Here is an 18,217-nt window from a genome sequence, read left to right as displayed (position 1 = left end):
AATGCCAAGGATTTCCAGCAACCACCAGAAGCTATGGAGAGACAAGGAATAATTCTACCTAGATCTCAGAGGAAGCACGGCAATGCTGACATCTTGATTGCAGACTTCGGGCCTCTAGAATGTGAAAGTATACATTTCTGTTGTTTTAAACCACCCAGTTGATGGTGCTTTGATACAGCAGCTATATACACTGAATCAGAAGTAGAGCCCAGACATCAGTATATTTTTAAGACTCCAGGTGATTTTAATGTGCATTTAAAAGTGAGCACTGCTGGTCTCATTCCTGTTTAATTTTTCAGTCCTGAAAACATTGTTGATAAACATCTTCCACATATATGCGAAGTCTTAATTTTTGAAAAAGCATGACAAAGAAAACGAAAATAACCAGAAAAAATGACCAAGCCCTCTTCCAAAATTCATGCCTAAACCAGTTTCCCATTATATATATTTCATGGAATAAAAGAAGTAGTCCCATAAGAAACTTCATGACCGAAGATTTGAGAGGTCTCTCAATACTGTAGCCAAAACAAAGGAAAAGAGAAACAACAACAACAACAACAACAACTAAAATCTTTCAAGAATTTCAATGCATATTAGAATCTTGTTGTAAAGATAACATTTTGAACTTTAGGAGATTTTGGACTAATCTAAAGTGTGTGGGTTGGTTTCTGTAAAGGACAATTAAAACCTCCCACAAGAGAGATGTAGTATCAATATTATATAACACTAGCCCTTTACCTTAATTGATTAGAGGTTAAGTGCTCTATTTTCTACAAACAGCAAAACTGGTATGTAGGTAAATGTAAACCTGACACAATATAGTGTCCTACCCGAGTCACGTGGGGTTGCATTTGAAAGACCGAAAATAAGCAAATGAGAGAGTAGTGGGGCAGAAGAGAGGAAAGAGGAAGACATAACCCCTCAATATTAATATTTACAATTAGCTTGTTTAGGGAAGTTTATGACACATCATACATTTGTTATACTAAGGGATACCAATATAAGGTGGTATCCAACTGTGCAATTTGGGGGTGAAAATATTTTGGAATTGGGGCACCTGGGTGGCTCAGCCAGTTAAGCGTCTGCCTTCTGCTCAGGTCATGATCGCACAGCTTGTAAGTTTGAGCCCCGCATCAGGCTCTGTGCTGACAGCTCAGCATCTGGAGCCTGCTTTGGATTCTGTGTCTCCCTTTCTCTCTGCCCCTCTCTCTGTCTCAAAAATAAATAATAAACCATTAAAAAAATTCAAACTATTTTTAAATCTATGTCTCAAATAACACAAAAACGAACATATCAGTTATTTTTCCAAACTAAAAAAATCAAAGAAGGTATACTTCTAAATGACCTGAGGTCTTTAGTCCACACGGCAAACAAATAACCTAAGTTTCTAAAAAACAAAAAGATACATGATGTAAAAGAATAGAGAATTCATAACTGGATGCTGAAAGTTACTTCCTATCTTCTAATTGCAATTATAAATCCTTTTCTTTTTAACATTCACTCCTACCCTAAATTATGACGCAAACTATACATTTATTATGTGTCCAGTTTAATGAGTTCTGTCAAGATCTAGAACATTCCCATAACCCCAGAAAGATTTCTCATGCCCTTTTCCAGTCAATTCCTCTGATTCTCATAAACAACTACTTTCTGAATTCTATCACCGTAGAGTAGATTTTCTGGTTCTAGAATTTCATAAAAATGAAATCATACAGTAAATTCTTTGTTTCTGGCTTCTTCACAACAAAATGGTCTTTGAGATTCATCCCTGATATTGCATGTGTCATTAATTTACTCTTTTCTACTGTTGAATATATTCAACTGCACAAATATCCCACAGTTTGTTACCCTCGCCCCTCCCCCAAATGGCAATAAGGTCATGTACTTAACTGCTTGAAACAACACTGTACTTAATGTGTCTTTCCAGTAGCTATTCAGATATATCTTGGAAAAAGCACTCTTAATCCTTTATGTATAATACTGTATACAATTCATTTATAGTCTGTATAAATGTATTAATAAGTTATGCTACAGCTAACTGCATAAATGACCAGAGATACACTAAAAGGAGTCTAATCTTGATTTCTAAGAATTCTAATAAAGAGAACACAAATTTGTCTAGACTTTAAAGGTCAATTCCTCATACTTCTGGCTCTCACACACAAAAGTACATGGTATGTATTTGAAAAAGAACAGTATATATATATATATATATATATATATACATGGGTGTGTGTATATATATATATATATATATATATATATATATATATACATGGGTGTGTGTATATATATATATATATATATACACTGAACAAAATGTTTATATATAAACATTATATATTATCATTATATATTATCATTATATATTATATTATGTATAATATATTAATATATTATATAATGATAATATACATATTATCATTATATATAATATATAATAATTATATCATTATATATTATCCTTATATATATATAAACATTATAATATATATGTATATATTATGTTTGTTTGTTTGTTTGTTTATTTATTTATTTATTTATTTATTTAGCTAATGGGAGAGGGGCAGAGAGGCAGACAGAATCCCAAGCAGGCTCCACACTGCCAGCGCAGAACCTGATGCAGGGCTCGAACTCATGAACCATGAGATGGTGACCTGAGCTGAAATGAAGGGTCAGATGCTTAACTGACTAAGCCACCCAGGCACCCCAAGAACACTCTATATTTTTCTTTGCTGAAACTAAAATTTTATAAACTAACCATTCTATTTTCTTCAAAAAGTCACTTTGACAATGTTAATTCATCAATATGGTTTAATATTTCTCATAACAATTATGTAAGTGATCATATATGCAGTGGCACATGTTTGGATGCACAGAGATAAAGTGCAATCTTGAAATAAATCATTCCCTCTAAAGTCATTTTGCAAGTCTGAGTTTCCTGTCATAATAGATTTCTTACTGGTGCTAATGGAAAGCATGAGAAACTGATTTTTTCCTGAGATATTTAACTCATAAAATACTTAAACACTTAATGCATAAAATTTTGGCAACAATAATTATGCCATTAAAAATAATTATTTATTTTATTTTCCACATAAGTATAAAAATTATTTCATTAGGCAACATATTTAACTGTCAAAGCTTTCCTTGATATTCCTTTCATTCATGCATTATTCACTTATTCATTTATACATTCAAAATACTCTAAACATCATATACTAAACTAGGTAAAAAATAAACTGGATTTAAATCTAATGTAAAATACACCTTAAAAGCATAATTGAAGGCTTAGAAAATGTAGGTGAAATTGTATTTAATTTAGCTTTAGCTTATTTTTACTTTAATTATAATTGTTTCTCTAAGAACAAAGGATACAAAGACAATACTTAATACTTTGATTTAAAGAAAATATTTTAATTTATGCAAATTTTTATTATTTAAAAGCTAAGTATTCAATTGAAACTTTCTGTAAATTGAGACACAACATATTCAGTCATTTCACTTAATGTATAATTTCAATCTTTGGAACATGATGTATTGTTCTTTGAAGAATTTCATTAAAGTAAAATCCACTGAGCAAGTAAGATTTGAATACATTGTTGCACAATAAATTAATTTATTTCAACAGCTTAATTCTTTTATCATATTTATATGCTTGCCTTTCCAGAGTATGCTATAAGATGGAGAATAATGGAGACAGTAAAGAATTGCTTAGGAGAGAATCTCATAATTATTACTGAAACAAAATAGATAATGAGTTTTATTCAGACATAATAAGAAAGAAGCAGTTCAATGTCTATAGGAAAACTATGTAAACTGGATTTATCATTTCATTTGTGTAATACCCTTTAACCTCCAAGATGGGCCTGAAGTAGGACAAAGAGGAAGAATATTTAATTTAATACTTCAACACGCTGCTTTATAGTCCTACATCATAACTCCACCAATCAATAAAACACAATCCTTTGCAATGTTCCATCTTTATAAAACCAGCCACAATAATAAATGAGAATTTAAGAGGAATACCCTCTCACACACAAAAAAAAGGTCATACTAATAAACTAATGGTAGCAGAATAACAATAAAGAAAAAGCTGCATTTATTGTTTCTGGGTAGAGCAAGAAGTATTAGTCTCCAAGATAATTCAGAATCAAAGGTGGAATTCAAAATAGTGTATTCCAAAATTCTAAAACAAAAAGTATAAAATGCTCAGTATTACACATGGGGCAATTGAATATTTAAAAATTACATTACCACAGCTGCCTCCTGTCTATCACAAAATGCATTATACTTTATCAACTGAAAATATTTTCTTAATGTAAGTCTAAATAATCACAATTTATTTATCTGGATTTTCATATGTTTATCAGTTAGAGATTCCATCACTGAATACGTTATAGAAGTGGAGAGAGGATAGTTCTAACATTAAATGTTATCATGATGTAACTTTTAACTTACAAAATTGAACTTGACTAGCACTTTATAACCCAAACTCCTGAGATTTAAGACAACTCAGACCTATTCATTTATTCAAAGAACATTTACTGAACATCTAATATGTGCCAGTGTCCTAGGCTCTGGTCTTATATATACAACTAAGCAGAACTGATGAAAATCCTTTCCCTCATGGAGCGTGTATCTTAAGCGGTAAATGTTGTTAGTGGAGTCCAGAACCATATATGCACAGTGATGAAGTGTGACATCTAAATTTCCTTGCTCTGGAAAAATTATCAGACAAAATAAATAGTAGAAATAGGATTCTGGATTCAGGAAAAAATGTTTCAAAGTAGTTCTGGAAGACACAGTAAACAATGCTAATATACTTGCAGCTGGTCTCTACCTTCTGTCTGTCAGGCAGACACCATCAAAATTCCGTGACTCAGAATTCTAAATTGAGGTTCCAAGGAATATTTACGTAGCTCTTTTTGTTTGTTTTTGTGATGATACACAAGAAATACTCAATGTTTCTAAATGTAAAACTGGTAGAACCCATGAGTGTAATCATAAGCAACTTAGTTTTATTCCACTGTCTCTTCGAACTTATTCAGTGGTGGTAGGGGACTATATGTCTTCCCTCATCTGCATGAAAATTCAGGTATCCTCATAATTTCAGATTACTATTTTTTAATATATAAAGTCCTACAGTTACTTCAAACAACCACATATAGTCTTGGCTCAGGGATTATAATCCATCCCTATGTAATAATAAATACTATCATCTTAATCAAAAGATAGGACTTCCTCTTTTCACACACTCAAGGAAGGGGGAACAGAGGGAGGAGAGAAAGAGAAAAAAGGTAAGTTTCTAACTTGGCTGTCGCTGCCATTTATTAACTGGCATCATTCTCTCTGTGCATGACAAATGTTTAAACCCAATTTCTATCCAGTTAAGGCACTGTGTATGTTGTTAGAGGCCACCACCACACTGAACTGGTCCTATGCAGTTCCGTAAGGGTGTCATTCATCTCTAGGTCCCTCAGTCCCCTAAATGTCCTACATAGTTAAGTATGGATGCTTGATTTAAGTTGAGTTTGCAGTGAGACTTCTTCATAGATGGTGTTGCATGCCTCCATCAGAAACACATAACGTCTGCTTGGCTGCATTTTATGATGCCAGCCCCCACTGATGATCATGGTCTAGACTCCACTTCATTAGCACTGGTAATTTGGTGACATTCCAACTATACCATTCCTTATTCATTTTTTTTTTTTTTTCTTGGCCAGAAAATTTAGATGAACAGAAAAGTTCCCCTAGTGAATTAATGATGATCCCTAGGAACAGTCTGTATGGGGAAAATCAGGAAAATGCTTTATTTCACCCCTTTATCCTTTGCTTTTGTCCTTTAAAAGAATCAATTCCCTAGAATTCAAAGGTGAACCATGAATTTATTTTTTAGCATTATTACAAACGTATTGATTTAAACATATATGATTTGTTTAAATACATTGATGTAGGGTATATTTAGTGGTGGTTGCATTTTAATACTTTTGTTGTAAGCATCTTCTTCACATTTAATATCAACACCCAAATAAACATTAAGAGAATGTACTTAACTATTTCTCTAAGTCCAAGTAAAAATTATATGAAATCGTTTTTTGTGTGTGAAAAAATGTCTAAAAGTAATGCACACATCTAGTGTTATTTATGATTGCCCCAAAATAAGCTATTCTGTACCTAAACAAACATGGGGGACATGACATTGCTCTAGGATTTTCATGTACTTTGAGAATCAGGTCACTCTGGTTCTAGTTTTTATAATATTTAAACATTTTAAACTTTCATGCACATAAAGTCCTATTTACTAATATAGTTATTTAAGGACCTGCTTTAAAGGAAATTATTAGGGATCAAAATTTTACTTGAATTTAAGTTTTTTCAATTTTTAATTCTTTAAATAAGAATGTCATAAAGTGTCTCTGCTTATCTCTCTCTCTCTCTCTCTCTCTCTCTCTCTCTGCCTTTCTTTCACACACATATACACACACATATAGTCAAGAGGAGTCAATGGTCAGTGGAGAAAACTAACAAATCTAAATCATATTCCTTGTCCTCAGAAACCTCCGTAATGTAGCATGAGAGAAAGATGTTTATTCAAAGATGTAGAATAATTTGAATGTTGCCAAATTTCTCAATCTCAATTCTATACTATCCCTTAAAAAAATCAAATCTGAAAAAAATGCATTTAAAAATTAGCTTTCTATACCAATGTACTGCAGAATTCCCCCAAAGTAAAATGCAGCACTTTTGTCAGGTGAAGAAGCCTGCACAAGAAAGAGAGAAAATTCTTACTATACAATTATGATTCTATTTCAAAAGCTTGACATGAATCTCTTATAAGATTCTAGAACTTATTTTTAAACAAATGATTGTGAATATTTGGGGAGAAAATAACAGGAGAAGACAATGTCAGTGTACAAAAACTTTGAAAGATGTTGTAAACACTAATGTAATCAGTATGGCGACCTGAATAAGTAAAGGGGTCATTAGCCCCATTGTACAGAAAAGCAAACAAAGAGATATTAAGTAACTTGTCTGAGGTCACATGACTAAGAAGTAGTAGAAATGGAATATAAACCCAAGAATTCTTCCACCATAATCTATGTTTTAAACCACTAAAATACACTGCTTTTCTTTTTTTCAATTTTTTTTCAACAAGAACCAATTTTTCTAAGTCCTTATGATATCATTGTGAATTTATTAAATAAAATGTGAGAAAAATATTGATTCATTCAGGGAGATTTGGGGTTACTTGATGAATGATACCTAAAGAGAATCAATTAGTAGAACATTTCAGCCTATTAGGAATTCTCTAATGACAAGAGGAATTGATCTCTTGATTTATACTGTTTATTTTCCTCAGTGATTTAAAGTAATACAAGTAATATATCCTTTTACAATTTGGAAATGATACAAGGATTGTATAAATAGTATGAGAGTTTAGAATGTTAATACTCAAAAGTATCTAAAGAATAGGCTTCAAGTTATGAAATGAATAACTCACAGAATAAAAGGCACAGCATAGGGAATACAGTCAATGATATTGTAATAGTGTTGTATGGTGACAGAGGGTAGCTACACTTATGGTGATTATAGCCTAATGTATAGAGAAGTTGAATCACCATGTTGTACTGAAACTCGTATAACATTGTGTGTCAACTATGCTTAAATTAAAAAACTTAAGTATCTAAAGAGCCTAAATCAGTGGACTGGGAAATACACTTAACATGGATAAATGCAAATTCCTAGTAAAAGTAAAAAAATAAAGAATTGGCTTAGTACAATTTCATGTTTAAAAGGCATGAAATGTACTGAGTCACACACACACACTCACAACGGTTTTGTGAATTCTGACTACATTTATAAGCTGTTGTCCACAACTGAGGTTTAGGTTAGTTCCAGCATCTCTTCACTAGCTAGTTCACTTCTAGAGTATTGTATGGAAAGGACTGGGGTAAAGAGGGTGATTTTTCAAAAAAGGTCAACCAAGAAGCTTGATGAGGAATGGTCAAAAGAAGTTAGAATATTGTGTCTGGAGGAAAGAAACACTATAGTTACTACAGCAAAGGATTTATAAATTTAAATGGCTAGGACACAGAATTAGTAGACCTTTTATCTTCCAGGAGAACATAATAAACGTGAGGTAGAAGCTAAGGAAGACCCTCTTCATTCTTGAGTTTGCTGAAAATAGAATAGGCTTTCCACAAAAGCTGAGCTATATAAAAATGGGTAGGGAGGATGCAAAAATTATTTTGCCACTGTAGGGAAAACTGGATTACATAACGTCTGATGTCTCAAGTCTATGTCTCTTCATTCATAACATTCATAGAACATTAAACAGTAAAAATATATGATTCTCAATGATACATAATAGACTAATACAGAGCCCATAATAATTTAATATATACTTACAGGCAATTGGCTATTAGGAATTCAAATTAGAATTATTGTCTAAACAGTATATGCCCATTTCCTCCTCAAAGTTATCTTACTAAATTATTTCCAGTAGTCCAAACCAATCAGCCGGAGAAAGTCTAGATTTAATACTTTGGCAGACTCCATCATGAAGGCTTCTTTTAAAGCAAATAACAATGATACAGTGGTACTGTCTTCATCTCTGTAATTTTCTTTTCCTCATTTCCTTTAATTTCTTTTATTTTTCAATGCCAAAACCCATGGCCCCATTATGTTTGAGAGTTTAGTTTGAGCCGCCGCAATTATCCACAGCCTAAGATTCACACGGGTATGAGTTCATTGTAGTTCTTTTTTTTTTTTTTTTAATTTTTTTTTTCAACGTTTATTTATTTTTGGGACAGAGAGAGACAGAGCATGAACGGGGGAGGGGCAGAGAGAGAGGGAGACACAGAATCGGAAACAGGCTCCAGGCTCCGAGCCATCAGCCCAGAGCCTGACGCGGGGCTTGAACTCACGGACCGCGAGATCGTGACCTGGCTGAAGTCGGAGGCTCAACCGACTGCGCCACCCAGGCGCCCCAGTTCATTGTAGTTCTAATGCAGGTACCAGCATTTTTTTATTTTTCTGTAAAGAGCCAGCTAGTCAATAGTTTATTCCACTCTGCTTTGTATGTGAAAGGAGCCATAGATGTTATATAGAGAGAGTGTAGCTAACTCCCAAAGCCATTTTGTTTATAGACACTAAAATTTGAATTTGATATAATTGTCACGGGTCGTGAATGACTGTCTTCCTGTGATATATTTCCTCACCCACTTTAAAGTGTAAAACCATTCTTAACTCATAGTCCATGCGAGAACTGGAAGAAGGGTGAATTTTACCCATGGACGACAGCTTTTGGACCCTGTTCCATTGCATGTACTGGTGTGGTGTGTACATTCTCATAAATAGGTTTATGAGAAAGTCTTTGGAGCTCCTTTACCTCCTAGAAACAGGTAATGACAAAATGTTTTAAAAGTTTGTAACCCTTAGAGCATTGTTTTCACTTCCCTTCTGTCCTATAAATTCTTTTGACATTCTCGTGTAGGTTGTTTTCATTTTAATTCTTATCATTACTCTCAAAAAATGGAAATGGTACACTCCAGCACACGGGAAACGCCTCAACCTTCTATTTTCCCTTCAAAAGCTATTTGCCTTGTTTTATCATTCCTTCAGATGGGGGAAATCTTCTTGGTATTTAACATTTTGCTTTTAATCGGCCTTCATAATTAGAATCTTTTCAGGCAAACAAAGTTGCAAGCACTATTCTAATTGCCCACTTGGGTCCCATACTATTTAATGTGACATAGGAGTCAAACATTTTCTTTAGGGAAAATCAAACTTCCCCCAAATTAAGTTTAACTAATATATATCATGGGAGTTTACTAAACACTGCTTGTGCTATGAAGTCTTCTATATATAAATTTAGGCAGGTTTTTTTATTAACTTGTTTTCCCTAATATTTGGAATTCTATAAAGAACTTATTCCTTACCCTTATCCTCCGAGGCTGTACTCTCGAATTCTCTCAGGTCTAATTTTTTTTTTTTTTTACCAAAAACTGTTAGAATTATCTTATGCTTTTCTTGAAATATGGTTAGTCTCTATGATCTTTAACATCAAATTTAAAAATATATAGATGGCCAGCCTGCAACGAAATGGGGCAATGGGCCCTTCCACACTTCCACGGTGGCCAATGGAGCGTCACTTTGATGTGTGCAGTTAAAACTACCAGCTTGTATTATTAGTGATAAATAATAATTTTTAAAACCATCAGGTTTTATTTTCTCTAATCATTCTTAATTAGAGCCATTGTTTCTTATTCAGCTATTATCACCATTTATATCACCACTGCTTTCAAAAGCCCAGAATTTCCTTTAACCTATCCATAGCCAAGTTTCTGAAAATATTTGCCCCGAGAGACTAGAAAATGGGCTATCACTATATTGTAGGAGGTGTTGGCACACAGTTCAAGACACAGGGCTTTGTCACTTTTTTTTATTACCTTTTTGCATATTTCCTTCCTTTCTCCCTGTCTCCCTCCTCTCCATTCCTGACCTTAATTTAAGAAACCAAAGGAATGTTGCTGACTTTTCAATAATCTAGACTGTTTTCTAAAGGTGCCTTCCAGAGGAAACCCAACTGCTTCCTCCTACTTACCTAAATGTTGACAACCAAAGATTTAGTAAAGGAAGTTTCACTACTTAAGTATTCTAATTAACATTGGATACAACATACACTATTTAAAAAATATGTGTGTATTTAAAAGATAAAATAAATCAAGTTTTCTGATGTAATTAGAGTCTTCTGGATCCAGACATATGTAAGCTACCAGCTGATGTCCAAATTATCTACAGTTAATAACTAAGTCACCCATTATGATTTTAAACTGCTAAAATCTGTTCTTCTGCCATAGTTCTACTTTAACTACGATTCCGTATCTTGTCTAAATGAGGAACTACAAAATTCCCAGTTTTGAGAGTGAAAATTATATAATTATTATTATGAGGACGATTCTCTATAGTAATAATTACTAACTTTTTTAAAAAATGAGAGTAATCACATCCTATAACTAATCCTTACTACCTTTTCATTTTTTTAAAATAGCTATCGAGTACAATGATAGGAACACTTAGCCTTTTTTCTTCAGCCAAAATCTCCCTCTAGGTCACTTCAGTGAGTGAAGCAATGAGAATGTTGAATTCTCAGTAATAACTATTACCAAAAATGGTCATAAATGGAAGTATGCAGTGACATCTTGATTAACAAATCCTTTGGTAACAAAGGAACCCTCTGAAAGTCACTCCGAATAAAGAGGAATTTTTAAAAGTTATCTTCTTGGTTCCTGGCTGATGACAATGTAGCATTCATTGGCATTTTCTCAGCTGAAGATTTTTAAGAAGTTGATCTCGGTTTTCTGTGATACATATATTTTTTTCCTGGTGAGGATACTTCAGAAAATGGTGAGGGACTAGTATACATCTTTGCTTATAGAGCCATTGTTATAAGAAAAATTGGTATTAGCATATTATTCAATGTATAATAGTAATGTATAAGTATGTATACAATGTGTATATACATTGTATACTTATACAGTGTATAAGTAGTAACATGGCCTTTATAAAAAAATGTATGACATTACCTATCATTTTGGTAGAACACGGAGCATTTTCACTGCCCTAAAAATTCTTTGTACTCTCCCTATTCATCCCTGCCCCACTCCGTGGCAACCACTGATCTTTTTAGTATCTCCATAGTTTTGCCTTTTCTAAAAGGTCATTCACTTGGAATCATACAGTGTGTAGCCTTTTCAGCCTGGCTTCTTTCACTTACCAGTATACATTTAAGTTTCCTCCATGTCTTTTCATGACTTGATAATTCATTTCTTTTTAGTTGTGTATAATATTCCATTATACAGTGTCAAGCGTTTAGTTAAGCTACTCCAATAGTATTGCTGCCTAGGCATCCATTTTGTTTGGCCAACTGTCCTGGAGGGACCTTAACTGACAAAAGCCCCCTCTTGCAAGCACATGCCCTAGATAACAGCCACAGAATCACAAGTAAATGTAAGCATGTAAGCCCTTAATAGGACTTCTTCAACAGCACTTGAGAATAAAGGTCTCCTCCTACATACAAGCCCGCTGGAGCTCACCAAAACTATGCTCTTCTGGTTTTAATTGCCCAATCTAGCCCTAGCCTGGGAACCTCGAAGCATTCTACTGTTGGGCCCTGACACAGGCATCTGTCCCAGATCCTGCCTTGTTCTCTCTGTACTCCACCTTGACCTCCCCATGTGGTCCTTCAAGGTATATACCCTGAGGTATTTCCACCAGAACTCGTGAGTAATAAGGTTTTCTATTTCAATTTTTCTTATGGTTTGTGTTGGACCATGGCTCACCATCAGTCATCCCTATGTTCCACTTAACAAATGTTAAATTAGCAAAGTCATAACATATGGATATACCACTTCTTTTTAATCCTTTCACCTACTGAAAACATCTTGGTTGCTTCCAAGTTTGGGCAATTATTAAAAAAAAAAAAACTGCTATAAATATCCATGTGCAAGTTTTTGTGTAGACATAACTCTTCTACTTGTTTGAGTAAATACCAAGGAGCTGGCAAAATACATAATCCTGTGGTAGAAGTATGTTTAGCTGTGTAAGAAACCATAAAACTGCCTCCCAAAATGGCTATAGCATTTTGTATACCTACCAGCAATGAATAAGAATTGTTAACAGGACTTTTTATGTAAGGCATGCTCCAGAGGCCTCCTTAACTCAACTGTATTATATTCAGAAGAAAGAGGTAATGATTATGTCATATAAGGATAAGCATTAGTATCTTTTACTTAATTTAAAATTTAATAATGTATTCTGACAATTCATTTAAAGGAATTTTGTTTAAGTACATATTATAAAATAAATTAAAGGTACACATTTAAGGGTATACACATACCCTCCCACACAAGGGGAAAAGAGAGAGAGAGAATTGTGCATATATACACACACATGTGATCTTTGTATAACAATAGTGTTATCTTCAGATATAGTGTATTGTTGAATATATAAAAAGCATTCAATTTTATTATTTTGTTTAGTGTTTACACCTATACTGTATTACCTACTTTTTATATGTAGAATAGAATCAGAAAGATTGAGTCACATGCTCAAGGCAACATGGCAGAACCATAATTTAACAACAAATCAGCAACTATTTCCTATACCTTAAAGCTCATAAACCCACACACACATACATTGACATGCATGCATTCATGCACACAGTCATATATTTATTGAATTTGAAATATATGAATTAATTTCCTACATCCATCTCTCTCTTAATAGATAAAAGACAAGGGCCCCTGGATGGCTTAGTTGGTTAAGTGCCTCACTCTGATTTTGGCTCAGGTCATGATCTCACAGACGTAAGGTCAAGCCTTGCATCAGGCTCTGTCCATGGAGCCTGTTTGGGATTCTCTCTCCATTCCTCTTTCTCTCTGCACCCTCCCCTGCTTGTACTTTTTCTCTCTCAAATAAATAAATAAACTTAAAACAACAGATACAACACGGAATTTAAGATTGGCCTAATCTGTCTAATACTGTACCCCTGGCTCTACCTGGTTCTAACTACTTTTTCTCACAATTTATTTACTATCATCTGTTTTGAATTTAGAATTACTTGTGGAATAAAAAAATAGACTTAGAGGTAGTGGCTTAAGACGATGTTTGGCATAAGCCAAAACAGTCACGTAAGAAAACAATTACCTTAATAACAGACGTCTCAACTCTGGAAGGGGGACTCTGAACGTGAGCTGCTGCCGCCATATTTGCAATGGTGCTGAGATGGTTCATCTGGCTCATTGCCATGGTGACAGACGCTGGAGGTAGGCTGACGGGAATTAGAGGGTGGGGCATCATCATAAAAGGAAGTTCCAGTCCTATAAAAAATGCACAGATCTCATCATTGCTCTGTTCAAATAAAACTATGAAACGTAGTGTATCTCATTTATGAAAATGGTAAAGGGCATAAATCATTGAAAATTGAAGCATTAAAAAACGTTCTAATAATGATTGCCAAAGGAAAAATATTCGTCCTCTTTATATGCAACAATACCCACTCACCACTCAGGGAAATTAGCTTTGAAGCTAACCAGTTCGGTGCCATGTTTTATCACGTCACCATGCTCCATGCGTTCAATACAAATGGTCAATTCGTTGCTGCATTATCCTTCTGATCATTCTAATTCTTGCTTAAAATATGAGGGTTTTATTTAACATATCACAATCAGTTATCTAAATGTAGTATCTCTTCGTTATGTCCTACATTTTACAATATAATGATTGGATATTTTTTTCTGGGCAACTGCCATTTTTAGTACCAAAAAATACCATTATAGAATTTGGCAGAAGGTGGCTCTGCTTGAGATGGTGGAGAGGTTGCCTAAGTGGAAGGCTATTAGTTCCAGGCATGTGGGGGTGGGTAACAGAAGCCTGAGATCTCTGTGATGGGCAAGAGGACAGTGGTTGCTTATCCCAAGAACCATCACAACTACTTGTGGGGAATGCACATAAGCAATTTGGATGCAATATTATTCCAAATCTTCTAATAATTTATTTGAAATGAGGTTTTAAAAAGTATATCACATTTCGAGTTGGCCAAGTGATTTCTTGGAAAATAACCTCAAGTAAGTAAATTTCCCCTAAACCATATTTTTTTTGTTTTTCTTTTTCTTATATAGTTCCTCAATTAAAAAAAAATTCTACAATATTTATCTTACTTTTTGAGTCTAATCTAGTTTGAATAACCAAATTAAGATGAAATGGTCTCTGTTAGATACCTAGAGAATTAATTACTTCTTAGAAGTGAAGCCCACTGGTAGTTGTAGTTATTCTTGTATTAAATGATATTCTAGCCACCATTCAGAGTTAAAGTTCCTCACTTAATTCCACCACAAATCCTAAACATGGAATTATTAAATGCCCAACTCATTTAGACACAGCACAAAGAGCCTAAAAGATCACTTTACAAAGGTTAATAATGTCAAAGCAATATATTAAATATGTGTGCATCAATAAATATATCACCTTTATTCAACTACAAAGAAACAAAAGTTGATTATGGCAATATAGTGTCAAAGTAAAAACAGTACATTTGAGAGCTTTCATTTTAATAATGGGGCCATGTTTTGGATTTCAGTAGATTTTTAAACACCTTAATAGGATACACCTTAGAAGGTATTTATGAATAATTTCAATTTAGACATGTTCCCCAATTAAATTAACACTAACTTATTTACTGAATCTGTTGAATATACAAACAACCCCCTTGAAGAAAATTTTTGTAATGTCCCTGTCAGCTTAATGAGTTTTCATTTCTTAAAAAAGGAAAAGAAATAATATTTTCATATAATATACTTAGAAACAGCAAAGTTGGTAAAACTCCAATTTAAATGCTTTAGCTCCATTAAAAGCTTCATTGTAAAATCTCTATGACATAGTTTTTAATGAAGAATACTTAGTTACTGCCATGATTTTTTTCCATTTACTTCATGAAGACAGTTAAGGTTCAATATAAATTCAAACTCATTAGCTCAATACTGTCTGAATCTTAGAGTAAATTGTTCAGAAGTGGGTAATGAAAACTCAATTCAAATTCTTCAGCAATCAAACAAAGCAATTTTATTAAACAATGAAAAGAATCAATTAAAGTGGATATCTTTATTATCTTTATTATTTTACAAGAAACCATGACAGCTTTTGGCTAAAAAAAAGTTTATAGCTTCATCCAGAAATGACTCACATAAAAGAAATTTCTCCAGCTTGTTCCTACACTATGATATAAAAGTTCACTTCCATATTCACAAATGGATCTACTTTATTTCTCTACTCACACCCTTTTTGATGCTTATACCAAGGTCCTAGTCAAACATGCAAAAACTGTAAGTATGTGATTTTTCAAACGTATGGTGTCAAGAAAATATTTGATGGCGAAACATGATAAAAATTCGACTCCACAATGTCTTTATCGAGGTATGTGCAAATTTTTTCTTTAAATGTTTACTTTTTATAGTATCATTTAAAACAAGTGTTGAGGCATAATCACTGACAATTGGTATCGAAATAACACTTTGGAATAAATGTTATTTGAAAATGAAAACTGGATAGGGAATTTATAATTAATGGATAATTTTCCCTACACATTTCATTTAAAATACCAATAAATGCAAGCATTACATTTTCATAGTATGTTGCTTATTTGAAGATAATTGATGGACTGAGTACAGAAAAATACTCACATTCATTATTTTAAATTCAGTTTGATTTCTGCTTATATCTATTATCTACTTTTGTTTCTCTGTTCACTTGAACCAATTTCTCCTTTTATTTGAATTCTGATTGCCAGTTAATACATTGGAAAAAGTCATTTTTCCAAATATATTTCAATTTTACTCTCATAGTGGAGAAGCACTGACTATTTTTTTCACATTATCAAGGTATAAAATATTAAGCCAAACTTCTGATTGAATCATTCTGAAACAGATTATAGACAAAATACTATCTATTTTCACATCTCTTTTGCATCACAGGGTATTAGTCCCTTGTGTGAGGGTAAATATCAATCATCCACATGTGAATTTTCCATAGCAAGTTGATAACACTAGATTGGATTTTCCCACTACATAAAATGCTCCTAGCCATCTCCACCAATCATCATTTGTTAAATACTCATGATGTTAGCTCGTTTGGGTAATAAATAGAGCAAACAATTAAGAAACCAAGTCTGATGAAAAATATACAATATATAACTAAGTCAGCTGTAAGTGATTTTTGCATTATTTATAACATCCTTTTCCTATTAGCATGAATAAATAAGAATTGAAAATAGGCCATTTCAGAACAAGACATACCCATAGTTATTAAATGTATGATTTCAAGTGCTTTGGTTTAAGCCAATATGTTTAGTGATATAAGCCAGTATATATGTACTATGCCTACACGCAAACATATATATACACACTTGTATACCTTTAAAATTAACATTTACTACTGTGACCACAGGAAATCTTGCAAGAGACAGAAGATAAAATATATAGGAAATTCTACTATTTGGTAAGGAGAAACAAACAAAAAAAAAATACCTGATGCATCTCTCTTTCCCCATTCTTATTGAATCAAACTGTTTCTTGACTTTACAGTGGAAGAACAAGGTGAAGGTGATATAGCCTTCAGGTCCCCAAAGAACATATACTATCATAGGTTGTCAAGGCATGTATGTAAAAACTCATAAAACACAATAAAATTATAAAATGGTTTAAGCAAAGGAAAATGGTCATGGGTTCATGAAAAGACTCAGTGGATCCAACTGTTGATTACCTGAGATTTGTATTCATATTTTAATGTAGGGGGGAAGGAACTGAAGGGAAAGAGATTTCCCATACCTAGTCTTACACACAGATTGTGGAGAAGCGCAGGAACAGTGTCAGGCTAGACAACTGCTTACATAGGTTCAGCTGCAGGTAGAACACAACAGGCGGCTGCTATATGCTGAAATTAAGAAGCGTAACCACAAGCACAATGAAGGCCCGTTATTAATGCTATGCCATGATTTTGGTGGAGTGAAAATTAACAAATGGAGTCTTGCAACACACACAGCCAGAGGTAAGCGGGTACATAAATGTAAGAAAGGAAGTTGAAATAAAATGCCTGATTACCAATTCTGTCTCTAGCTAAAAACTATTAATTTTTCATTCTATAGTATCTTACTATACTATAGTAAGTATTCACTTACCTGCCTAGGTATACAGATATTAAGAATTTATCAATAAAAATGTACAAATATCTGGAACTTACATACAAAAAGTGATTGTGTGTTTAGTTTTCCTTTGTGTAAAAAGATGTGTATTCTTCAGGGACAAGCAGAGTGATCTTAAGATCTAGTGTAACTGAAACGTGAATTTGTAAAGACTGGGTATGGAACTTTCTCTGCAATCTTACACGCTTCCCACCCCAACATTAAAACATAGCTATACGTTCTGAAAAAAAGCAAACAGCTGGATGCACTATCTCCGTCTTTTTACAAGCTCAGACTACTTTTCTTGGCTTGCTCCAGTTTATATTTTGTCTTAGTCTGTGATACATATCTTATGATGGACCAAGTTTTAAATGCAGAAATATACTGCTTTGGGGAGAAACCCTTAAATTTTGAAAGCTATCCCTACTCTAAAGGTAGTCAGATTATGGGACATTCAGAACTGCTGAGTTACAAATA

The 18,217-nt window shown here is 33.4% G+C and overlaps 1 protein-coding gene across 2 annotated transcripts in view; it reads right to left on the bottom strand.

The window, feature by feature from the left end:
* DACH1 (dachshund family transcription factor 1) overlaps window positions 1–18,217 on the bottom strand; it is a 436,159-nt gene that overhangs the window by 121,013 nt on the left and 296,929 nt on the right. For both annotated transcript variants that reach the window (XM_086710704.1, XM_086710712.1), the window contains exon 4: window positions 13,714–13,886. In XM_086710704.1, coding sequence (XP_086566830.1) covers window positions 13,714–13,886 — 173 coding nt within the window. The remainder of the gene's footprint in view (window positions 1–13,713; window positions 13,887–18,217) is intronic.

The sequence above is a fragment of the Puma concolor genome, chromosome A1 (assembly GCF_028749965.1).
Source record: "Puma concolor isolate L17-30 chromosome A1, mPumCon1.1.hap2, whole genome shotgun sequence".
In the NCBI taxonomy this organism is placed as follows: domain Eukaryota; kingdom Metazoa; phylum Chordata; class Mammalia; order Carnivora; family Felidae; genus Puma; species Puma concolor.
The sequence above is the reverse complement of the archived record's forward strand: the minus strand, read 5'-3'. Positions and strand labels throughout refer to the sequence as shown.